The sequence below is a fragment of the Acipenser ruthenus genome, chromosome 6 (genome assembly GCF_902713425.1).
Source record: "Acipenser ruthenus chromosome 6, fAciRut3.2 maternal haplotype, whole genome shotgun sequence".
Classification (NCBI taxonomy): Eukaryota; Metazoa; Chordata; class Actinopteri; order Acipenseriformes; family Acipenseridae; genus Acipenser; species Acipenser ruthenus.
Genome location: NC_081194.1, coordinates 7,364,731 through 7,390,398, shown reverse-complemented (window position 1 = coordinate 7,390,398; position 25,668 = coordinate 7,364,731). Strand labels below are relative to the sequence as shown.

At 38.4% G+C, this 25,668-nt stretch overlaps 1 protein-coding gene across 2 annotated transcripts; it reads left to right on the top strand.

Annotated features, from left to right (window-relative positions):
- Positions 1–1,291: 1,291 nt before the first annotated feature.
- Positions 1,292–24,412, top strand: mtr (5-methyltetrahydrofolate-homocysteine methyltransferase). 2 transcript variants are annotated; one of them, XM_034019018.3, is made up of 33 exons: positions 1,292–1,505; positions 3,192–3,406; positions 3,541–3,630; positions 3,870–3,939; positions 4,168–4,260; positions 4,870–4,976; positions 5,378–5,437; positions 5,525–5,619; positions 5,891–5,991; positions 6,133–6,194; positions 6,418–6,485; positions 6,917–6,996; positions 7,326–7,438; positions 7,819–7,959; positions 8,610–8,795; positions 9,299–9,478; positions 9,933–10,049; positions 10,599–10,739; positions 12,754–12,843; positions 13,213–13,365; positions 13,955–14,062; positions 15,164–15,264; positions 15,563–15,630; positions 16,174–16,294; positions 16,617–16,698; positions 17,267–17,365; positions 17,818–17,893; positions 19,502–19,657; positions 19,985–20,181; positions 20,670–20,870; positions 21,858–22,050; positions 22,490–22,602; positions 23,571–24,412. In XM_034019018.3, exons 1-33 carry the CDS (start codon positions 1,469–1,471, stop codon positions 23,658–23,660), a joined length of 3,804 nt encoding a protein of 1,267 aa, XP_033874909.2. In that variant the 5' UTR covers positions 1,292–1,468; the 3' UTR covers positions 23,661–24,412. The 2 variants fall into 2 exon arrangements, with proteins under 2 accessions (XP_033874909.2, XP_058880849.1); XM_059024866.1 differs by lacking the exons at positions 1,292–1,505; positions 3,192–3,406; positions 3,541–3,630; ... (7 more) ...; positions 6,418–6,485; positions 6,917–6,996 and having other exon boundaries at positions 7,328–7,427.
- The last annotated feature ends 1,256 nt before the right edge of the window (positions 24,413–25,668 follow it).

Genomic DNA, 25,668 nt, shown 5'->3' with positions numbered 1-25,668 from the left:
TGTCAATATTATATTCATATACGCCTAAGGATCTCGGTTAACGCAGGCAGGCGCATCACACAGGGCGAGGCAATCCACTGGTGTCAGCAGTGGACGCAGGTACCCCGGCGGACTGTAGCCTGGTGAGCAAGTCCGGGGCGGACTTGAGACTGGCAGGGGAGAGGGTAGCGTGCACGAGGGAAGGCAGCAGCAGGGTTGGTCGGTGACGTATTCACACACAGTGACATAAACCCGATATACGCTACTTGCAAAGGAGAAGGCTCTGTTGTACAATGGTATCGGCGCTATTCTTTAGTGCGAGAAGTCCCGGATTCGCGCCCGCCCTCCACTTGTGTGTGGATTGCCTCGCCCTGTGTGATGCGCCTGCCTGCGTTAACTGAGATCACTACAGTTGAAGTGTTAACCCCCGTGTTCCCACATACATATATAAACTACTCTAATTAAATCAAACTTAGATGTTACGCATATTTATTTTTAAGTAGTAAAACGTGTACTAAATAGAAGTTTTATTTTATATACTTGTGTGATGTGTATGTGTTGGAAAGTTAACAAGACACAAACAAGTAATGCATGATAATTCAGAATGTGTGCAACAATAACTTAATTCTTTTCTCTTTTGAATTTTTTTAAAATCTTCATGTCAGCGCATGAATCTCTCCTCACGATATTCAGAGCCGTTCTTTTCCTAATTACTAGGCAGACACGTGCATTTAAATATCCCCTCCCCTAAATTACTATGAATTAAATAATCTGCATTGGTAAGGCCGACATTTTATTTTATTTTTTTCCTAAATCAGAACAGCATAGCAACGCATTTCCTGAAAAGTACGGCAAAAACAGTGTGAGGAAAACGGTCATGACTTGTCCATGTAAACGCCTTCATCTACTGTGGCTGTTTTACAACATCGCCACATGGGCGAGGCCAATGGAAGAAGCTGTATACTGTTTCTAAGCCTGTTTGGAAATACTTGGAATGGTGGAAATTACTACCATTTCCTGACATTCGTATGTGCCGAACACTGGTACCACCGTCTAGAATAGATCGACACTCTATACACAGTATCCCGCTACCTGATCAAATGTTCAACTCTGAAGTACAACACTTATATATATTTTTATATATAAGTAGGGTAAAAAGAACAAAAAAGATAGCACGCTGGCTGCTAACCCCATGTCATGCATGTCCAACATCAGGTGAGGTGATCAGCAACGAGTAAACACCCTTTTTTCGCATTTACCAGGACACTTGACGCAACATCTGAGGAGAATGAGTTCACTTAATTTACGCACGCGCATTCCGCGCCTAGTTCTCCCATAGGTCCGCGTGTGGTTGAGTTTCTGGCAGACATGTGCAAAACTGTTTCTGGTAGGGCTACATAAGACCCTGAAAGTGTACTGTTATAAAACGCCGATAAGGCGATTATTTAACATCTCCAGTCTGTTTTCTCCGAGGTTCAGAACACCAACCATGGCTCCCACAATACACGAACCTTCACAGGCTGCAGGTAGGAAACACTTGTAGTTGTGCACTGTAGGTAGTAATGCCAGCAGCGTGCAATACTTGATTGTTTTGAAAGGAAGTTTTGACTCAGCGAGGACTGTACTTGTCAATCAAATGGCTTACGACCAAGTTGACACCATACACGTGTCACTTGTTAAGTTCGAGCGGAATAGTTTTATTTTTATTTATTTTGTATTTTATAAACGTATGAATAAATTGAACTTACGAACATTCTAATTCATTTGAGTCTGTTTTTATTACTTCGTTCGTATCTTCCTAACTTCTTTACACCTGGACTAGTCAGATGTTTTGCTGGTCCGATTACGTATTAATGATTTACAAATACCTGTTCTTTGTGGCTGCAGTGTAAAGCAGGGAGTTTAGTGTGGATGTAAAACAATATACAATCGCTTAAATGTTGCTCTAGTTTGTGCAGTTACCAAGCTATACAACATTAAACTGCATTGTAATTATTGAAAACCATAAATAGTGCATAAGGGGATAAGCATACAGATTGAAAAAATAGTACAATAAATAAAACTAGTCACAAGTAAATGCAAATAAAGCAATACTAAATCTGACCATTGGCTCTTTCGCTTGAAAGTAGAAATGCTGCAAATACAAAGTAGTTATGGTGGCAGAAATGTGTCACTACAGCAAAGTACCCGTACAACCCGTTTAAGATTTTTGTATAAAAGCTTTTTCAACGCTATATTGCAAAATTACAGGCTAGGAAAATACTACTACTATACTGTCACCCTAAATAGAGTATAGATTACTTTTTTTCAACCTCAGTCTTGTGGATTAGGGCTAGTGCTTCATCTTGCATTTTGTAGAAATACTGTACACTTTTTTCCCCCCTCTCTACTAAAGCAGGAAGCTGTTTGACACTTTGGCTAGGGTTTCACTGACTAAGCTCAGAGAGATATATTTATATTGTGTTGGCCTAAAGTTTAGAGAAGAGGTAGTAATGTTCAATTTGTTTTGAGACTGTAAAAAATCAATCCAAAATAAAAATAATAATAGTAAAATCAATATTTAGATTGGCAAATGGCTCCAACCAAAATATGTGCTGCAGCAGCTCCTTTATTACATCTACCATTGAAACCGAGCTGACCCATCCCAGCTGGATAAGGATGTATGCTTAGAAAATAATAATAATAATAATAATAATAATAATAATAATAATAATAATAATAATAATAATAACTGAAGTATTCCACATTCTGGAGAGGTGAGAACTGTGGAAATCATTCTACACTGGGCAACAATGTATAGGGTGATAGTGCCCATTTCGATGACCTTTAACCTAACTTTCCTCTGTGTGGGGGATGACCTAGACAAATAATTATTTTATAGCTTGTTTGCTGTGGATTTCTAACAAAAAATAATTAACTGACATACGCCATTGAGGTAGGGGTCGGGCACCCCCTCCCTTCCTTGCTGTGGTCCACTTGAGCTAGAATGACCTAGCAAGAAATTCAGTGGGCAGTCTTTTCAAAATTGTACAGAGCTTGTGCAATTTTGAGTCGCTGAATGCAATGCAACAACGTTTTGCACTGCAAATCAAATGAATTGGAGCCAACTTTGTATTTGACTTTGAAAATGGTGATTCCAATACATTGGATCAGCAGCCTTGAAAAGCTCCTTCATGCATCCCTGTGTTCTATGATTCTGTCTTTCCGCCCAGGTGACGTTAAACTGAGCCTAGAGGATGAGATTACAGAGCTGCTGAAGCAGAGGATCATGGTGCTGGACGGTGGCATGGGCACAATGATCCAGCAGCACAAGTTGGAGGAAGATGACTTCAGGGGAGAAGAATTCAAGAACCACATGAAAAGCCTAAAGGGGAACAACGACCTCCTGAGCATAACGCAGCCTGACATTATCTACAAAATTCACTGTGTATGTACCTGGCTTACTGCTTCACCTGTACCCACCTTGACTGGTGCAAAGTAAAGAAATACATTGAAAAATAAATAAACTGAATACAAAGCAGTGCTGTCCGGTAATTGTCACTTTGTTTTCTTTTTGTGAAGGACTACTTGTTTGCTGGAGCCGATTTCATTGAAACAAATACTTTCAGTAGCACAAGTGTTGCACAGGCTGACTACGGGATGGAACATTTGGTAAGAAACGTACAGGATTAATTTCAGGGCTGCTCGTGGTGTGGCTCATTCCACATTATGTGTGTTCCAGTTTGGAGCTTGCCCTCCTGCATTTTAATATAGGCTGAACACTTGGTGTAACGCATGTTGTTGTTTTGTTTTTAATTTTTATAAAATTATATTCCCAAAAGCTAAGGTAAAACTGTGTGAGGCTGTCTGTAAAAGATGCATGAAATAATACCGATTCTCTCACTGTCTAGGCCTATCGTCTGAATAAGGTTTCAGCAGAACTAGCCCGGAAAGCAGCTGATAATGTTACTGCCAAAACAGGTTTGGCTTTTGTTCCCTATATAATTATATACATATATATAGTTTTAAAGAATGTAATGAATTAAAAGCAGTTTATAATTCATGAAACTGTTCTAGACTGTCTAGAGCAGTTTCCCGAATATCAAACTTTATTTTATTCATACATGCTTGTGAATTGGGCAAGTAATATCTAATCTCTACTGATTGAATCAGTTTTATAGGCAACGCAACCAATTTTTGTTTTTTTAGGTATCAAGAGATACGTTGCGGGAGCTGTCGGGCCTACAAACAAGACTTTGTCCGTATCGCCTTCTGTGGAAAGACCAGACTACAGAAACATAAGTAAGCAATTCCAACAGGCCTCATTCCTCTATTGTTCAGTGCTTACCCCCGTTTTAACAGAATAAGGCATGGCTTTTAATGTTCATATATGTCACTTGTTGTACTTGTAACTCGGGGTTAAGTTATTAGCAACAGTGTTGTTGATAGTTAGTAATAACTCTCAGTGGCCAGGGTGTCCTCTGCTCACCATGTAACAGCGACCCCTGTAGTCTGGCCGGGCGCCTGCGGGCTTGCCTGTAAGCTGCCCAGAGCTGCGTTGTCCTCCTCCGCTGTAGCTCCTAGGTGGCTGCACGGTGAGTCTGCAGTGTGGGAAAAAAGCGGTTGGCTGACGACACACACTTCGGAGGACAGCGTGTGTTCGTCTTCGCCGCTCCCCAGTCAGCGTGGGGGTGGTAGTGGTGAGCTGAGTCTAAAAAAAAAATTGGATATGCCAGATTGGGAGAAAGTAATAAAATAATTGGTGATTTACCAAATTTAAAAAAAAAAAAAAAAAATTCAGTGCTGATGCTTTCTGACCCCATGCTTGTGGTGAATAAAACCCATCCTGCTTTTGCCACCGGTATTCCAGATAAACAAGGACAACAACTTAATATATTTCCTTTTCAACAGCTTTTGAGGAATTGGTAGAAACGTACACAGAGCAGACCAAAGGCCTCCTGGATGGCGGGGTGGATGTATTGTTAGTGGAAACCATTTTCGATACTGCCAATGCCAAGGTAGGTCATTTTCCAAAAAGTGAAATACTTAAAAAGCATTCCAAGTTCCTTAACAGCGCACTTTGTAAATATTCTGCCCTCCTGCTTATCAGTCAAAACCGTATCCTTCATTTGTTATGGCTGCTGTCAGGCTCGAGAGGGCGGATTCCGAACACTTTGCGATTTTGACTCTACATTTGTTGCAGAGTCTGTAGGTCACTGTTATTGTCCATTTTAATAATTACCCTATTTATGTGAGTAGTTTTACAAAACTTTAAAAATCTCATATCTGAAACCATTTGAGGTTGTGACTTATTTGCGAGGTTAAACACTGCAGACTAAATGTGTAAATAGGGACCTGACCTCAACCTCTAAACAGATCATTTTATTATTATTATTATTATTATTATTTTATCTTTCAGGCTGCTCTCTTTGCAATTGATAAGCTCTTTGAAGAAAAATATGAGACACGGCCCATATTTGTAAGTGAAGTATAATAGTTTTCACATTTTATCCTGTTTAGTTTAATGTTGGTTGATCAGATTTTAAAACATCTCCTCGCTCTCTAGATTTCGGGAACAATCGTGGATAAGAGTGGACGAACCCTTTCCGGACAGACGGGAGAGGCCTTTGTCATCAGTGTGTCAAACGCAAATCCTCTTTGGTAAGGGAGTCTGGCAACGTACTGCATGCAGTCTTGCTGAGAAGTGAAATTATCACTATTCTAGTTTCATACCTTTTAAAAATATTCTGTTCCTCTCTAAGATGTTGCTTTTGTCTTGGTGCTTTTTCATGCTGTTTTTTAGTCCCCCAGATACAGAGAGATGTTATTTTGCGATTTTTGCAATAAATAGATGAAGGAAGGAGCTGACATTTATTTATGTATTTATCTGTTTTCCCAAACAGAAGTAAATGTTCTTAATGTTTTGTTTCAGTATTGGATTAAACTGTGCCCTCGGAGCGACTGAAATGAGACCATTCATTGAAGCAATTGGAAAATCCACAACCTCCTATATTTTATGTTATCCTAATGCAGGTAATCTCCCCATTTATTTATGCATTTAGCATTGCAAACCGCACACTTCTGTGATTATGAGACTCCTTCCATTATAATAAGTACATTCTAACACAAATGGCGTGATAATTAAACTTTTTAAAATTGTATTTTTTGCTATAGGTCTTCCTAATACTTTTGGGGGCTATGATGAAACTCCTGAATTGACTGCAAGGCATTTGAAGGTAGCATTACTGTTCATTAAGTATGAATTTGCTTACAGTGTTTTGTTTCAGAAACAAAAAAATACAGAAAAAAAAACATTTTGTATTTCTTCAATTGATAGATACAGTGTGTGTTTATTCTTTTTAGCTTATAGTAATCATTTTTAAAATCCGTTCTTGTGCCAAACATAGCAAATGAAGTGATGTGCTATGGTGTACATATTGTTCATGTTCTTGTGTGTAGGAGTTTGCAATGGATGGATTGGTCAACATTGTTGGTGGCTGCTGTGGAACTACTCCAGCACATATCCGGTAGGTTCTTTTTTAAATTTGCCCTTTAAGTACCGATTCCGTAAAGTTCACCTTTGATGTCAAAACTTGTTGATATGCAACGCTTAAATGCTGTCCGCCTCAAAAATTACACTAGTCTTATTTAGTTTTGTTTTTAATTTGTACTTACAAAATCCAGAATAATCTAGCCTTTGTTATCAAATAAAATACTTATTCATGCTTTAAAGAAACAACCACTAAACATCGTCCAGTTGGTGTATCGCTCTTGGTAGTTTTGGTTGTTAATGTTTGTCTTTTCAAACACAGGAGTATCTGTTTTAAAACATACATATACAGGCATTTATGTCAAGCAATGCTGCATGCCAAGCAGTGCAGTAACATTCAGAAAATGGTGAAAAGACCACTGCAGGACTGCCTTGCTTTGCTTATTAAAAGTGTAACTTCTCTTCAAGGGAAATTGTGGAAGCGGTCAAGCACTGCAAACCCAGAGTTCCACCGTCTTCGGTGTTTCAAGACTACATGCTACTGTCAGGTACTGCAGGGGTTTACAGAATATAACCTGCATCTTTATACAAACCTGGTGTGTGTTATATGTGCAGTGCAATTGGATAATAGTATTCAATTTTTTTTTGGTAGTACACAAGAGATGTAGCTCAAGGTTATAAACAGGGTGTTGCAGGTTCTATAAATCAGTTTAATCTGCAAACAGATATTCTCTTACCCTACCCCTCCTCATTGTGTATCGCATGAAGACTATTTTCTTGGTAAAATGACTAATTTCTAACCTCTGATTTTTGATTTAATGTTTGTCTTCATTGTGTGTGTGTGTGTATGTATGTATGTATGTATTTATAAATTAAGGACTGGAACCTTTCCGAATTGGTCCGTACACCAACTTTGTCAATATCGGAGAGCGCTGCAATGTTGCAGGATCAAGAAAGTTTGCTAAACTGATTATGACAGGTAATTATGAGGTAAGTCCAAATGGCTCATCTGGATAGACATGATTTACACTACACATTACAACATATATGCAGGTTTGTCATAGTCAAAGTAACGTGCAGGCTCATGTTTCCTGTACAGCCAACACCACAAAGATGTGAATTCAAAGACAAGCTGCAGAGCATGTCCAGAATGGCTTAACTGAACCAGTTACAAAGCCACCAGAGTCTAAAACTAGGCAATGAGTGGGTATACCTATCAATGAATGGCAAAGATAGACATTCTTCAAACCTGCTCTAGTGAAAGTACTTTTAAAGTCTCGGAAGCATGCCTCAAAGGTTCAATACAGATTTCATTCAATGTGATTTGTTTCTCTTTAATTGTACCTTCTTTTTTCCCCTCTGTGGTCTAGGAAGCTCTCAGCATAGCTAAAGCTCAGGTAGAGATGGGTGCCCAAGTTCTGGATATCAACATGGATGAAGGCATGCTAGATGGAAAGAGCGCAATGGCTCGATTCTGCAAACTTATTGCGTCTGAGCCAGATATTGCCAGGGTTTGTGTGATTTCTATTTCATAAATGAAAATATAAACCTCCCCCAATTGCTAAAATACATGTCATTGTATGTTTCGCAGTACCTGACCTAGTATTTTGGCATTGCATTGTAGTATCTGCCACTTGTGAATTACTGGGTTGTGTGTGCTGTTATTATTATTATTATTATTATTATTATTATTATTTATTTCTTAGCAGACGCCCTTATCCAGGGCGACTTACAATCGAAAGCAAATACATTTCAAGTATCACAGTACAAGTAATAATACAATTAAGAGCAAGATAAATACAATGACTTTGGTTCAAGCAAGTACAAGTTGACAAAATACAATTCAGTGATACAGCAGATAAGTGTCAGTGATAGTTACATCAGGATATGATTAAATACAAAATACTACAGATTAAACACTTGGCAGATTACAGTACTCTGACGTACAGGATTAAATGCAGTAAAATAGGGGGCAGATAAGAGCAAATAAAGCACATTTAAGAAAGGGTGATAAGTGTCCCAGACGAAGAACAGAGGAGTTCTACAGGTGCTTTCTGAAGAGGTGAGAAAGCACCTGTAGCATGATTATGTAAGTAATACACATTAGAGGGTGTCCTGGTGGTAAGTTTTGCTTCTCCTCATTCTTTCTGTGTGTGGACAGGTGCCTCTGTGCATTGACTCGTCCAACTTCGCTGTGATCGAGGCGGGGCTGAAGTGCTGCCAGGGGAAGTGCATTGTAAACAGCATCAGCCTGAAGGAGGGGGAGGAGGAGTTCCTGGAGAGGGGGAGGATCATCCGGCGTTTCGGGGCAGCTGTTGTCATCATGGCTTTTGACGAAGAGGGGCAGGCGAGTAGCCCAGTGGCTCTGGCTTTCTTCTAATGTCGGTTGTTTGTTTATGGTCTGTTGGTGACGGTGTGTGGTTTGCTTGTGTAAAAGGGCGGAGGCTGGGGGCGAACCTATGACTTCACACCGCAAGCAAGTGTTTTAACCCCTATGCAAAAGAGCCAGGCTTGTCTGCATTTGTGGTCTAGAGCTTTAACCTCATCGTATCTGACCATCCTGCACAGAAGGTAAATTTTGAGGCCGCCCTTTATGCCAATATGACACATTTTTTTAATAATAGTTCTAGTACTTTTCTAAGATGGAGATCAACATTATTTAATTAGTTATTTTTGTGTTTTATTTCAAATAGGTAAGTTTTACTTACCACTGCAAGTGATAATTCTCAATGTTACATTGTGACAGAGGTTGAATTCAAACGGAAATGATCTTTGCTCTAGCAGGAGAAAAAAAAAAAAGTTACCTAAGCAGGTTACAGCTTTGTGACTCTCGCCTGTTGTGTTTTGCAGGCCACTGAGACTGAACACAAAATCCAGGTGTGCACAAGGGCCTACAATTTACTGGTTAGCAAAGTAGGGTTTAACCCCCAGGATATCATCTTTGACCCGAACATCCTGACAATTGGAACAGGGATGGAGGAGCACAATATGTATGGCATCAACTTTATGAAAGCTACAAAACTGATAAAGGTATGTAGAAATATATATATAATCTTCTCAAAATGATTTGTTGATTTTTGGATGTAGTCCATTCATTTCGTACTATCAATTCAGATCTTGTTCATTTTGACCGTCCTCACAGTGTTTAACCGCAGCACATTCAATTTGGATGTGCATGCAATAGCACCACATTTAAATAATTCTGCACTTTATCTTCGACCTTGGATGGTCAACATTCTCTCAGATATCATGAATCTGGCCTAAAATTACAACGTAGCTAGCTCTTACAACAGAGTGTCGAAAATACTTTTTAAAAATCCAGCAGGGATGGACACAGTAGTATCACAGGAATTACTGGTCTCAAAGCATCAATCAAACAAGAAAAAAAAGTACTCTTATTATGTCACCTCCTTCCTGAGCTTCAAGTTAAGTGTAGAAGTTAAAGTGTAAGTGCCTGTGAAGGATTTTCATTACCTGACCACAGGAAACTCTGCCGGGAGCCAGAGTGAGTGGAGGCCTTTCCAATCTGTCTTTCTCCTTCCGGGGGATGGAAGTTATCCGTGAAGCAATGCACGGAGTGTTCCTGTACCACGCCATCAAGGTAGGGGTTTCACTGTTCCTGTACCACGCCATCAAGGTAGGGGTTTCACTGTTCCTGTACCACGCCATCAAGGTAGGGGTTTCACTGTTCCTGTACCACGCCATCAAGGTAGGGGTTTCACTGTTCCTGTACCACGCCATCAAGGTAGGGGTTTCAGCAGCAGGCAACATCACAGAGGAGCTGCCTGCACTGTTCCATTCGTCTACACCGAAATTGATTACTGTCACGTTTATCTCATCAATTCATGCTGAACATCAGCCATACAAGATCTAACGCTGCCAGAAAATGAAATGAAACATTTAATGAGACTTTTATTTAATTAAGCCAGTTTTAAAAAAATACTAATAATTCGAACAGAAATGGCCTGAAGAAAAGTACATTATTTGAATATTAATTTTAAATTGTATGTCTCCATATTGCTGTACTTCTGCAAGGAATTGTGTGTTTTTTAATTATTATAAAGGTGTATCTGGTCCAAATAACTCTTGAATTTCTCTGTGACTAATTTGTATTTGTATTCACACGCAACACTTCTCTACCCTTGTTTAGGATGGGATGGACATGGGAATAGTAAACGCAGGCAACCTGCCAGTTTATGACGACATTGACAAGGAGCTTTTAGAGCTGTGTGAGAACCTGATCTGGAACAGAGATCCAGAAGCAACAGATAAACTGTTACTTTATGCACAGGTATGATGGCGATTGGCTGCCCTTGGGGCTTTGGCAGGAGTGCTGTTACGGAGACACTTGGGGACTAGAAGGCAAGACAGACCCTGTTTGGATTGGGTTTTGTTTAAAAAAAAAATATATATTGAATGTAAGTAACCCTATTTGGGAGCCACATCGCAAAATATTTAACAGGTTTAAACTTTGCGAGCCGATTGAAATTGATCGGCTGATCCTGTAAAATATTGATCGCATTGTGTACAGGGCTTTAGACTTGTAGACAGTATGGAGGCGTAGATCATGTCCAGAAGCATAAAAGAAGAACTATAAGTATAACGCGTAATGCAGGATCTCCCTCCTGCGATTTCTTTCTGTGAACAGTAATCTGGTTAATTCTGTGAAGTGTGGAGTGTTTTACAGTGACACAGACAAGAAGACTTGTATCTGTTTAACAGCAACACCTCGGGGTGTGCAGATATTGTATTATATTTTTTCACCACGTTGTATTACTGTTTTCTTATTGTTGGCATGCCAAAAATTCTGTTTGTAGCAACACACCAACTCGCAAGATGCCCACTGCAGAAATACGTCAGAACATTAAATACAGACACATACCCACATTGGCGCCTGCAGCCACAAGCACATTATGCACAGGGCATACCTTTTGGTTTAAAAAATGTTGTCTACATAAACGTGATTTGGTTGAAATGAAACCGACATTTTAAGCTCGTAGAATTGTACTGTTTATTTAGTGGCAGTAATGAGTAGGGATGTGATTTTGTCATGGTAAAAATCACAGCACAGTCATGGCTAAAAATAGACTATTTCACAGAATGGTCACGGCTACAAAGATTTTAACTTGAATATTTTTATTCATGTTGTATACTGTGATTTTAGTGTTTGTGCAAAGTAAACCTATATTTAATATGTTTTTCTTAACACACGCTTCCGGTCAAAAGTAAATATGTATATATTACAGTTAGTCAAATGTTTACATACCCCAATGGAAATTTATAATTTCTCCATATTTCTCGAAAACAAAGAATTCTAGTTAAAATCTTTTGTCGCAAAAGTTTTGCTTTTGTGGATGAGGGAGAAAAAAGTTACAAGAAATAGATGTCTACAATTATTTATTTCAGCAATTTTTTTGCAAAACTCAAAAAATGCTAATTCAGAAGTATTCATACCCTGACAAGGAAAATGAAATGAATAGCTAGTTGAGGCACCTTTAGCAATAAAAACATATTTTAAACGATCAGGATATTTTGTCAATGCGCTTTTGGCAGCATTCTTTAGTGTGTTGTGTGGTTTTTTTTTTTTTTTTTTTTTTTAAATATATAATACCATTCTTCAACGCAAAATTGTTCCAGTTCATTCAAATTCTGAGGCCTTCTCTTATGCTCAGCCTTCTTCAACACATACCAAAGATTCTCAATCGGATTTAGATCGGGACTTTGACTAAGCCATTTCAGAACCATGATTTTATTCTTCTTTAACCGTTCAGAAGTAGATTTTGATGTGTGCTTTAGATCGTTGTTGTGTTGGAACGTCCAGTTGTGCTTTAAACCAAGTTTTGTAGCGGAGGGTTTCAGATGATTGGCCAATATCTTTTGGTATGCAATGGAATCCATTTTACCATGTATTGGAACTAAATTTCCTGTGCCATTAGAGGAAGAACAGCCCCATAGATGGATATTCCCACCTCCATGCATGACAGTAGGTATTCTCCAAACGTAATGGCTATCAATGTGACCAAATAGCTCAATCTTTTTTTTTTGTTTGTTTCATCACTCCACAGAACCTTTGACCAGAACGCATATCCATCATTCAAATGTCGTTTTGCAAACTTTGTGATTTTTTCCTTGGCCTGCGACCATTGAGAACTTCACCGTGCAATACTCGAGCTATGGTTAAATGGAAACCCCAGTCCCACTTATACTTGTTCTTGGTGAAAGAACCTTCTTTCTTCCAGACCGAGGGAGTGTTGTGACAATACCATGAGTATGAGGCTTTTCTAACAAACCTTGAATTTTTGCAGAATCATACCAAAGGAGGGAAGAAAGTGGTCCAAACTGATGAGTGGAGATTTCTTCCTGTGGAAGAGAGACTGGAATACTCGCTGATTAAGGTAAACAAAAAAATCTGAAAAACAATTTGGTGTATAATATGTATTCTGGGGGGGAAAAAGTGTTGCACCTCACCCAATGTGCAAGGATGGTGGGAGAAAAACTCCATTACTGTCAGGCTGGAGCAACAAGAAAAATCACTACCAGATGGAGATGAATACTGAACCAAGTTTTCAAGTCACACAGGTGCACTGAAGAATAGACCAGCCTAGTGACATACTGGACCCTGGCAGCTTTCTATTGCCATTCATGCTAAAGGTGGTTGTATTTAGTAACTCTTTCTCATTTAAAAAGAGAAAACAAGTCATTTTTTCCTCCTGTAGCAATCTGAATTCCTGTCTTTCGGTTAATATGTGGTGGTTGTTTCTTAGGGCATTGAAAAGTATGTGGTTGAAGATACTGAAGAGGCGAGGTCTAACCATGAGAAGTACACCCGGCCGCTGCATGTCATTGAAGGGCCCCTGATGAATGGCATGAAAGTTGTTGGGGACTTGTTTGGTGCTGGGAAAATGTTCCTGCCACAGGTAAAATACTTTTTCTGTACATTTTAATCCATGCAGTCCGTATTTCCACTGCAGATGGCAATTTCTTTCACATACATTGCACATTTTTAGATTTTTATTTTTCTTAACTATACTGGAATTATTCAGCCATTGCAGGAATCTAAGTGACCCATTTTCTCAGTAATACATTTTAACCCTTTGCGGTCCTATGTCGGACCTAGTCCAACATTGCAATTATTCCTATCCGGTCCAATGTCGGACCCTGTCCGACATCATCCAAAAAACGGGTTTCTAGTCGTTTTTTTCTCCAGGAAAAAGTCGAGAAAACCATTCAATGGCCGAGTGGGAGCGACAGGAGCCGAGACAAGCCGAAAAAAAAAAAGGGCATATCTTATAACTTTTTTTTTTCATTTTATTTTCACAAAATGTTTGCCCATTAATTTAAATAAATCTGCAACATCTGTTTGCTACCTAGCATAGTGGTGATGAAACAATGGCTGGGGAAGCAGGATAGGTGATAAAGTAGATTCGCGGGGATTTCTCTGTGTTGCTGAATTGCACTAATAAATAATAATTATAATAATAATTTAAAAGCTGTCGTTCTGTTCAGGTGATAAAATCGGCTCGTGTCATGAAGAAAGCGGTTGGGTACCTCATCCCGTTCATGGAGAAGGAGAGGGAGGAGATGATGGCTGCTTCCGGCTCCACTGAAGAAACTGTAAGACTTGATGCACACTTTTGTAGTCTAAATATAATGTAATCCTCACAACAAAAAGTGCATTAAAACAATGCAATGGACAAATAAAAAGAACCAGTTTGTAGTAATTTTACAAAACTGCTATAGGGTTATATAAACACTGTTAGACCAATCACTCTTTCACTGCCACATATTTTTTTTTTTTTTTTTTTTTTAAAGCACTGGCCACCTGTTTCACAATTCCATTTAGTTTGTTTACAACCTGTTCCTTGTAGATATTCAATTTCCCTTACATTGTGCACCCAGAGCTTTGTTTTGTTTCTACAAAAAACGTAAATGGCTAGTTTCTCAAATCTGTGTAAAAGGGGTAAGGTATTCATTTAGGTTTTAAATAAATTGTAGTTTATCTGCTAAGGGGTCATGGCTCAAATCGCATATGATGCTTAATGTTGTGCAATATTCAATTACTGTGGCTGTTCAAGGCATTGATTTAAAAATAAATGTTAAGTGTGGGTGTTATAAAAATCATTGAATGCTATTGTTAAAGTATTGTTAGTGTGTCGGTGTTATGAGGGTTTTTATATTGTAGGATGTGAGCTGAATTATGAAATGCATGCATATATATATAATATATATATATATATATATATATATATATATATATATATATATATGACAGTTTCTTTAGGTAAATCGAATCACACAGTTTATTTAATAACGCTCATTGCATGATTATAGACAATAGGTAGTTATTGCAAATATTTCTTTATACAAAAAATCAGTCAGACTAGTACTAGTAATACTAGCCCAAACCATGGTCTCTTATAATTAGATCTAATACAGCTGCTATGCTGTCCCTGTTCTAAATCTATCCTTGTTCTAAATCTATCACTGTTATCCTGTATTCCTGTTATCTTATCTTGACATGTTTCCTCTTAGGCTTGTGGTTTAGCTATGTCCCAAAGTACATGAACGCGTAACGCTGTGTTCTGTTTCAAAGTACATGAACTTTTGACTTGTCTATGTCGGTGCACCATACATTTTATTCTGCACCCTCAACTGTACAGCTGTACTTTTACTTCCTAACATAAGAGAAATGAAATACAACTTTTTTTTTTCTAGGATCCTTATCAAGGTACAGTGGTGCTGGCCACTGTAAAGGGAGATGTACATGACATAGGGAAAAACATTGTAGCAGTGGTAATGGGCTGCAACAACTTCAGGTGAACTCACACTGCTTGCACTTGCATTTCCTGTTCGACTGCAGTATTCACAACACTTGATGGGCAAAGACAGTCGATATTGTATGAAAACCAGACACGTTTGTGTTCAAAATGAACCCCTTGCATGTCCTGGCAGTAGGCAATTAATGTTATAAGGCGCTTATCAAAATAGTGTTAAACGGTGAAATGTTTTTTTTTTTACTTTAAATCACCCTGTTTCAAACCCACAGTTTAACTGCCTTGTGCCATTTGATGTTCAGTGATATTCCATTGCCATCTTTCTCTTTCCTTGTTCCAGAGTGATTGATTTAGGGGTCATGACACCCTGTGATAAGATACTAAGGGCTGCAGTGGAAAACAAAGCAGGTTGGTCTTCTAGTTCTTTTTTTAAATGCATACTGTACATGACGACAAGACCTAAATATATTTAATGGGAATCGGCAGGAGGGTCTGTTACACCTCGACTGGGCTGAGGGATAAACCAGAGTGTTAAGCAACAAATGTGATTATTTTGGGGATGCATATTTTTGACAACTGGGGTATATTGGAGGCAGCTGTGTGTCAAGGAGTGTCACACTTGAGAGTTTATACTGTACATATATAAACCCTTATCCAACAATGGTGGTAGTTGTGTAGATCATTATTTGCTGTTAGGTACTGAGGAATGTAAGGAGATGGCTTTCCAGCTCTTATTTACACAGGACATAATTCACAATTCTAACTAGAACTGCTAATCCAATTGAGATATATATATATATTTATGTAACACAAGTTATTGACAGAATCTGTGTACGTTTGGAGGAACCTGTCTGTGCCATGTGTCACAATGGATGTGGTCACAATGATCTGTTTTTGTAATGATACGGATTGCTCTAGCTTTTTTAAATATATCCGTGCTCTTTTTTTCAGATTTCATTGGCCTGTCTGGCCTGATCACGCCCTCTTTAGATGAGATGATACATGTCGCTAAGGAAATGGAAAGACTGGGAATGAAAACACCTTTGCTGATTGGAGGAGCAACCACCTCCAGGTATGAGGTTTAACTATATAGCATTAGAACAAAAGGCTACTGTGTGGAGTGATTGATCAAAACTAACCTCTTTTAGAATGTACTTTCTGCATCTTATAGTAAATGTTCACGAGTTCTAGGGTAAAGGGCGAATTCATCCTGAAACTTTAAAAAAGACTTGGCCAATGTTTTTATGTAGCTGCCTTCTTGTTGACCTTGGCTTCTCCAGAGCATTAAATGAACTATTATTCTCTCAAAAAAGGGGTTTTACCCATATTAGAATTTTTAGATTTGGTTTATTAGTAATTATAATAAACATTGCTGTTTTCTTGTTTGTTTGTAGAACCCACACTGCTGTGAAAATTGCTCCAAGATACAGCTGTCCTGTCGTCCACGTGCTGGATGCATCCAGGAGTGTTGTGGTGGTGAGTTGACGGTCTGGTGATTTTGTGATCTAGGGTAAAGGTCTGCAGAGTTAGCGATGTGTTCTTGTTTGGACTTTTGATCGCACTGTAATAAGTTGGAAGAACCCGGTGAAATACCTGCAATATAATGGTTTACAAAGGACGAATTTCAGATGAAATAGTTGAAATATATATATTTTTTATTATTATCAAAGCAATGGGACCCTTTTTTTAAATTCTAGTAAAAAGTTATTTTTTTTCATAACTAAACTTTAGCAAGGTCCATTATGTAGCAGCGAGCATTGCATAAAACAGATAATTTACCCCCAGAAAAATAAAATGCCAGTGAATGCACTGCAGTCCTTAGCATTTACTGGCATGTAATGCTAAAGGTTAAAAAAACACTGGGTACTGCAAAACAGAACACGTTCTAAGAAGAATAGGGCATTCTAACACGTAAGTCTATGTTAAAAGGCTGCACAGCTCAATTGTCTGCTACATACGTTTTTTACATTAGAGTTTCAGTGTGGAATGAAACTAAACCTGTTTTAATGCTGTTCTGTAAACCTTCTCCTCTTTTGTCTTCAAGTGCTCGCAGCTTTTGGATGAAAATGTCAAAGACGAGTACTTTGAAGAAATAACAGAGGAATATGAGGATATTAGACAAGACCACTATGACACTCTTAAAGTGAGCATGAATTGATAACATGTATATTTGCATACTGTTCTTGATAAATGCAGTGTTCAAAATGCTTGCTGCTCAACTGCATCTCAGATCCCTTAGCATACGCCATCTTGGTATTCTGTTGTCAATAGCTTTCATGTTGTGCCTTGCATTGACTAAAGTGTGAGTTGCTGTCTTGTTGGGGGCATTGAGTTTAAACAAAACAAAACAAAAAAAAAAAAAAAAAAAAAAAAAAAAGGCAGTTACTGACATATGCCATGCTAGTGAAAATAGTAATGTGTTGTCACAACTGTTATCCAAAATATACTGTCAAATTATATAAAGATGTCATCAGAACAGTTGTTTAGCACTCAAAATGCTTTAGGCTGTGGACTGCCCAACCGTAAAGGGGTTTAATATGCGCAGTATGATTTTTGTACTAAAACACATAACATCTGTTGTATTCTGTTTTCCAGGACAGACGGTTTTGGTCTTTGGAACAAGCCAGAGGAAAAGGATTACATATAGACTGGCTTTCACACCCCAAACCAGGTTAGTGGCGATTTCATGTCAAGTTTTTGAATAAATGAAGGCCATTACCTAAGGTACAGCCCCTCAACATATCTGAGGATAGAACGAGAGAGGTAAAGGCAGGTGGGGGGGCTCTGAGTCCACATTCGAGGAAGGAATGTCTCTTTGGTAATACAAGAGAATCTGTGGAAATAACATCTCACCCACAGTTACTAACCCTCCAACATAAAGGGGTTTACAAAAGAGACATCGCCTGATTCTGGCAGGTATTGTAGAACAAGGGAGCAAAAAACAAAAAGGTTTCTATTAGAGGTGCAATCGGCACCCTAATTTCGTATTCGATTGTCATATAGACATTTATCAACGGTAATCGATGCATTGATGTTTTTAACAGAAGATCTAATAACTAACACTGTTGTGCATAGTTAAACAAAAAGGCATGAGTTGCATTCAAATTAGAACACTTCCGATTATAAAAAAAGAAATACAAAGGACTTACGTTTAACAACTGAAAAGAATACGTGTGCGTCCGCATCAGATTAACATTGTAATAATAATACAAAATACTATATTAACAGAAGTCATTTATTTATTTTTTATTTAAACCTTTATTTTATTAAGTAAGCACATTGAGATTAATCTCTTTTACAAGTGTGACCTAGCCAAGAAAGGCAGCAGCAACACAATAAAACATGGTACAAAAACACAGATACAAAAATAAAATACAAATCATAACAACAATTAGTGAAACAGTCAACAATCAAATAGTAACAAACAGTAACACGTCTACTCAACTACTTAAAACAAGCACAACTCTCAAGTAGATAATCGTGCAGCTTACTCCTTAAATTGTACTGAAGTTATTCAGGACTGCAACTTAAGTTTAGATTGTAAATCATTCCAAGACCAAGGAGCAAAATAGGCAAATGATCTTTTAGCAGCCTCTGTACGCACTTTAGGAACCGTAATATTAAAAAAATGTATGCGATCTAATACTGTAGTTATAAAAAGCGACTATAAACTATTCATTTATATGTGGAGGTAATTTATAAAGAATAGCCTTATATAACTGAATATACCAGTGCTTCAACCTTCGCAAAGCAAAGGAGGTCCAGCCAACCAAACTGTATAGCACACAATGATGAGTACTGTACCTTGAATTTGTAATATCTCAAGGCTGCATGATATACAGGATCCAGTTTGCTTAATGTTAAGGGCGATGCAAACCTATAGACTGTGTCCCCATAATCAATTTGTGGTAAGAATATACAAGCAGTTAGCCATTTTTTTGTAACTACAGAAAAACAAGATCGGAGTCTATAAAAGAAGCCTGTCATGAATTTCAGTTTTTTTGCAAGATTATCAATATGGACCTGCAAATCGAGATTACTATCCAACCAGATACTTATAGTTATCAACTATCTCAATAACTTATCTAAAGTAACTAAAGATAATTCTTTAGTAGCATGTGTCCTTGTAGAAGAAAATAACATAGCTTTACTAGAATTTAAAAGAAGCTTTAGATTAATACAGCTGAGAAGTACTGGTACATTCCCATGAAAATATACACATTTCGTTGGTCAAGTATAACATTAAAACAGGTTAGATTTTTGCTTTGCTCGTTCCCAGTCCGGCCTACTTTTGTTGGTAGCCGCGTGTTTGACGACTATGATCTGCACAAGCTGGTGGATTACATAGACTGGAAGCCTTTCTTTGATGTGTGGCAGCTGAGGGGCAAGTACCCAAACAGAGGATATCCAAAGATCTTTAAGGACAAAACTGTAGGTAAGTTACATACATCTGTCTGCACTATTCAAACATATTTAGGGGAAATGTGTTGCTCTGGAAAACCCAGTACTGCTTTGAATCTTGGATAGTGGGTGAACAATAATATGGGGATGAAAATGTAAAGTAATTAGAATGAAATACTTTAATGCGACCAAAAATTGACTATTTGTTATAAAGTGTAAAACGTAGATTGAACTGTAGTTCATTGTTAAAATGAGAATGGGTCAAACTGATGCAGAGCGATGCAAATGGGAGTCCTTTTTTCTGTAGACCTTATCAGTTGACTTTTTTTTTTTATTCATGGGTTGTTTTTTTTTAATTCAGGTGAGGAAGCAAAGAATGTCTTCAAAGATGCACAGAAACTGCTGAACACACTGATTGACAACAAGAAGATCCAGGCTAAGGGACTAGTTGGGTTCTGGCCAGCACAGAGTGTTGGGGATGACATTCACGTTTACGCAGAAGACGTGATGCCTCGCAGTGGAGAGCCAGTGGCTAAATTCCATGGCTTGCGGCAACAGGTTGGAAAAACTAATGCATTACAGAACTGGTTGAGGCAACCTCCGAATCTGCCAACTCAATCTCCAATGCATTTTCATTTTTAGTTGCAACATAATTCAGAACACTCATCCAATCTCTTGAGGGTTGAGTTGCCTTGAAAACTACTGTTCCAAATTTAATGGACTTTTGCATGGACATTTGTTACTAGAAGTTGATTATGTATGTGATTTTGTAGGTCACTTTTCCCAGTACAGTACTGACCTCCTGATTTTGACCTGAGCTGTTGAAGGCTATATATTAGTTACAAGGGTATTTGTTAAAAAAAAAAAAAAAAAAAAAAAAAAACATGTATTCAACATACTGTAGATATGTAACCATGGAAAAATCTCTCATGGTAGCAACCACCAATAATGAGGTATTTTATTTCTGTCAAGAATTCAGGTTTTGAATGTAACTGACCTAACTGTATATTTTGACAAAAAGAAATGTGAGCCCTGTTTTCCCGCAGGTGGAAAAGGACTCTTCCAGCACAGACCCTTACTACTGCCTCTCAGATTTCGTGGCTCCCCTGCAGAGTGGAGTTCCGGATTACATCGGCCTCTTTGCAGTCGCTTGTTTCGGAGCCGAAGAGCTGAGCAAAGAGTTTGAGAAACATTACGATGACTACAACAGCATCATGGTCAAGGCACTAGCCGACAGATTGGCAGAGGTAAGGCTGACATTAAACCACATGCATGAATGGCGTGTATCTTAGTATCCCCCGCTGGTGATGCATGCATGGACGTCACACTTGAGAGCTTTACAAACATGAGAGTGATTTGCTCTAATTTTTGTATTGAAATAGTAACCTAAAATATATATACAAGTTGTAAAGACACCATATGTGAATCTATGTGTTATTTTTCTGATGATGATGATATTTTGGGTATGTCAAGTTACTGGATGTTTTGTTTATTTTATTTTTATTGTTTGATTGGGATTCTTCCCCCCCCGTGGTCTTTTGGTAGCACTGTTTACACTGACTGGTCATATGGAACAGTTCCAGCAGCAATCAGTTTCTCTGACTGAGACCATGCCTGTCAATACCTGCCCCTGAGTCGGCAGTCTGGCCCGGGTAATTGCTCATTCACCCTGTCACTGACTCTTTCTCATCTGTACTTTGTTTCCAAGATTAATATATCAGGGACCTATGCCCATTTTTATCATTTTCTCCCCAATTTAAAATAGCCAATTATATTTAGGCTCAGCTCACCGCTACCACCCCCACGCTGACTCGGGAGGGCGAAGACGAACACACGCTGTCCTCCGAAGCATGTGGCGTCAGCCGACGGCTTTTTTTTTTTTTTTTTTTTTTTTTTTAACACACTGCAGACCCACCATGCAGCCACGGTCGGCAGTGGAATAGCCTGGACTCAAACCGTCGACGTCCAGGCTATAGGGCGCATTTCACACTGGATGATTTGGAGCACTTCTCAAATCTGAGATTAAACCAAATGATTTGACTCGGTTTGATAAGGTGCAGATAATTTTTTTTAAAATTGTTTTTAGGGTCCTCAATCAATAATTGCCTTCAACTGATCTCTACCAAACTTTTGTCACACACTACAAGCCTCCTATTGTTTCGGGTTGCATTTAGCTATATCTTCCTTGGTCTGTGATTTATGTTGACCTGCTCTATACGCTTATGTGTTCCCAGGCGTTTGCAGAGGAACTTCACCACAGGGTTCGCAGGGAGCTCTGGGGCTATGATTGCAGGGAGCAGCTTGAAGCCTCCGACATGCACAAAGTCCGATACGAGGGTATAAGGCCGGCACCCGGCTATCCGAGCCAGCCCGATCACACCGAGAAGCTGAGCATGTGGAACCTAGCTGGCATTGAGGAGAAAACAGGTATCTGGCTCTGTCAACATAATTTTAGTCAAAGAAAACAATTTCCCAGGGGACCCTTTCATGGAGCACTTCTATAGCAGTCTACTAAATCCAGTTTTAGTTTTTATAGGAGAAAAGAAATTGAAATGACAGAAAATGTTTAGCACTTAGTACCTGACCTGATTTCAGCAAGACTACATTCTTTTGTGAGATGGGTATAAAGAAGACTAGCTGGTTTGTGTCAGTGGACCCAGATTGCTTGCTCCCAGGGGCATATGGTATCATGCTTGCTAGTTGGAGCAGCCATGTGATGATCATAGCTTACAATGAGTGCTCAAACTTGACTGCAGCACGACGAGGGAGGGACAGCGCATGGGATTTTGAACTTGATATTTTGCCAGGTTCACAGTTGATGATCCTTCTGTGAAATAGCAATTAATGTGTCTCTGTTTGAATACAGGAATCCAGCTTACTGAATCCCTAGCTATGACGCCAGCTGCTGCAGTGTCTGGACTGTACTTCTCCAGCCCCAAATCCACATATTTTGCAGTTGGTAAAATCACAAAGGAACAGGTACATTTTCTCTCTCTCTCTCTGTCTGTGTCTCTCTCTCTCTCTCTCTCTCTCTCTCTCTCTCTCTCTCTCTCTCTCTCTCTCTCTCTCTCATTTTTATATATGTCACTGTGTGTCACCATGTTGTTATCCCAATGGTGCAGATCTAAAATGAATTGAAAAGGGAAAATGGAAGAAGTTTCCCACTTATGATTTTATAATGTTAAATCATTTTCGCTAAACCTGAACGTTTTTATGAATGTTGCAGGTTTTGTTATGGGTTATATTTTATATATTACGAACCAAAAACAGTATCGTGTGCATCATAATTGTATTTTAACCCTTTGCGGTCCTATGTCAGACCAGGTCCGACATCATCAAAAAGACGTCTAGCACACGTCCCTAGTTGTTTTTTTCTCCGGGGAAAAAGCAGAGAAAAGCTTTCAATGGCCTATAGAAGCCAAGAGAAGCTGGGGGGGAGGGGAAAAAAAAAAGGAGGCAGATCTGAGCAATACGCATAGTCCCTTCACCACAGACATAAACAAACAAGATAGCTGCTTCCTTATCCAGCGCTCAAAGAATATCACAGACATTTGCCAAGCTTTTTGAGTTGTTATAGTAATAAAATAATGACTTGGATAGCAGTATTGAGGAGTTTGGTGATAAATCAAGTGATCAGGAGATGATTTATCAGTATGCACTACTATGAAGAGATATGTGATAAATACAGCGAACGAGGAGTGGGGCAGGGCTAGAGATGTAGTTCTGAGTGTCCTGTTGATATGCAGTGCCTTTTAAACAGTGTGTGTAAAATAAACAGCTTGTGTGAAAATAAATTAGACCTGATGCACCTGACAGGCACTGAATAAATGGACCGCAAAGGGTTACTGTAATGTAAAAGATGCTGTATAAAATGTTGTTTTTATAATGTAGTTACTAAATTGTGAAGATGAATGCTAAGCTTGATATATTTCCCCACTTATTTGCAGGTTCAAGACTATGCTTTGAGAAAACAGGTATCTACAGCTGAAATAGAGAAGTGGCTGGGACCTATTCTGGGATATGACGACACAGAGTAGCTTGATTTTTAACTTTTTGTTTTGGGCAAAAACACTACAGAATTAGGGAGGGTCTTAACTACTGAAATGTTAAGTTTACAGTTTTAAATACTAGTTTAAGTGCCAATTTGAAATGTTCTTTTAACTGGAAAAGTAATGATTTGAAGTGTGGAACAAGTGTCTGTAATTGGACTAAGGGTACTGCAAACACATAAGGTCACCACTGCCCAAAAAGTATTTAATTTTATTTCAGCTAATTTCATTTTGAAGACACACACACATTACCTGTATTATTGCATGATAGAATTTACTTCTCTTGGGGTGCAAGAATAACACTGCCTTTTGGGACATTTATTTAGAATGGACTATGTACAGCTTTCTGGCCCTTTAGAGAACGTGTAAATCATGCTCCTGCACTTGAATGGCAAACCATTTAAACCAAGCAGAGATTGACCTGCTCGCTTTCTAGTCCTGTGGATTCCGGAACTACACAAAAGTGGACGTGCCTGTTTTTTCACTGCTGTAATAACCTGCAGCCCAAAATCTAATGGCATGTATTTATTTTGCATTTTTTTTTAGCATCCTGTTCATTTTGCAGTGTTTTATTAACTTTGTTTTTATTTTAATGATGTATTAAACTGCCTCTCCACTTGCATCTTGTGATGTGTATGTTAAAACACTTTTCTGCCTATTTTGAGGTTAAAAAAAACAAATATGCAAATGTGTTTGTATTTTTTCTTGATTTATTAAAATTGATTTTTGTAAAATGTGAACACAGTTTTAAAGTTTTCTAAATGTAGGGATGTTGTGAAGAAGGGAAGCATTACATTTTTAGATTACTTTATCACTGGTAGAAGTTAGCCCTGTCAAGCTGTTTTTAAAGTATTTTCATTGGTATATGGTACAAAATGGAGAAGATCTATGTGTGTTAAAGTTCTATTTGTTTTGAAGTCTCTTGTTCATGGACTTTGTGGCAAGCTCCTCGTGCTACAAAACTGTTTTAGCTTTTAGCTTGAGGACCAGGGTTTATATAGAGTGCAAGACTTGATTCACAGCTGCTTGGGCATAGGTGACACTATTTCTGTAGAGCTCTGTCAGGAAAGACATAAATGGTTTGTGCCTAACAGTCAGATTACTGGAGTCAGAAAATCCTGCTGATCAGCTGTTACCTTGTTCTGTTTGCTAACTTGTTATAGTGCCCTCTTCGCAAAACTTTGCTGTGTTATGTGGTGGTTTTTTTTGTTTCTTTAAAACCTTGTTTTAAAATGAGTTTAATTAATTAAGTCACGTTTGCAGTTCACGAAACCATTCACCTGTCAGAGAATTTATTCATTTTGTTCTCTATTTTCAGACCACTGAAACCAAAGAGAATGTTTACAAACACACTTCGAAAAACAGTCCTTAAAGTTTTGTAAACAGGACCCATATACTGTTTTAAAACATTATTTCAAAACGTGTGTCCTACCCAGGGTGAAACTGCATCACCAATAAAAGGAGCATCTTTTATTTGATGGTTCATTGCCGTTACAAACCTTGGTCAACCCAATGTAACTACCGGTACCATATGACATTCGTTATGTAATAGTCTGGGAATTGAGCTCTGAAAATGAACAGTAGCTTATGCTGAACATTGATGTATTGCTCTATCGTTACATAATCATGAAACAATGAGACCGGGCCTGATTGACATTTTTTCCTACTTGCATCTATATTTGAATGTATGCACCATCTTTAAACAATGTCATCTTTTTATATTAATCACAGGCTACATATTTCATTCTGATGTAGTTTTAAAGATGGCATTAAACAATAGAGGTGAAGTGTGGAAAAATGCCTTACATAGGATTCGATACACATGGGAAAGAATGTGTCAGTAGACTGCAAATACAACCATCTAAGGTTAAACAACATCGATAACACATATTTCATTTTTGACAGTCACGGGTCAGCAAAATCCCTATGTTATAGACACTTATCCTTGTGGGAGCTTTGCTAAATTAATTTACAATAAGGTCTAGGTAGACCAAAG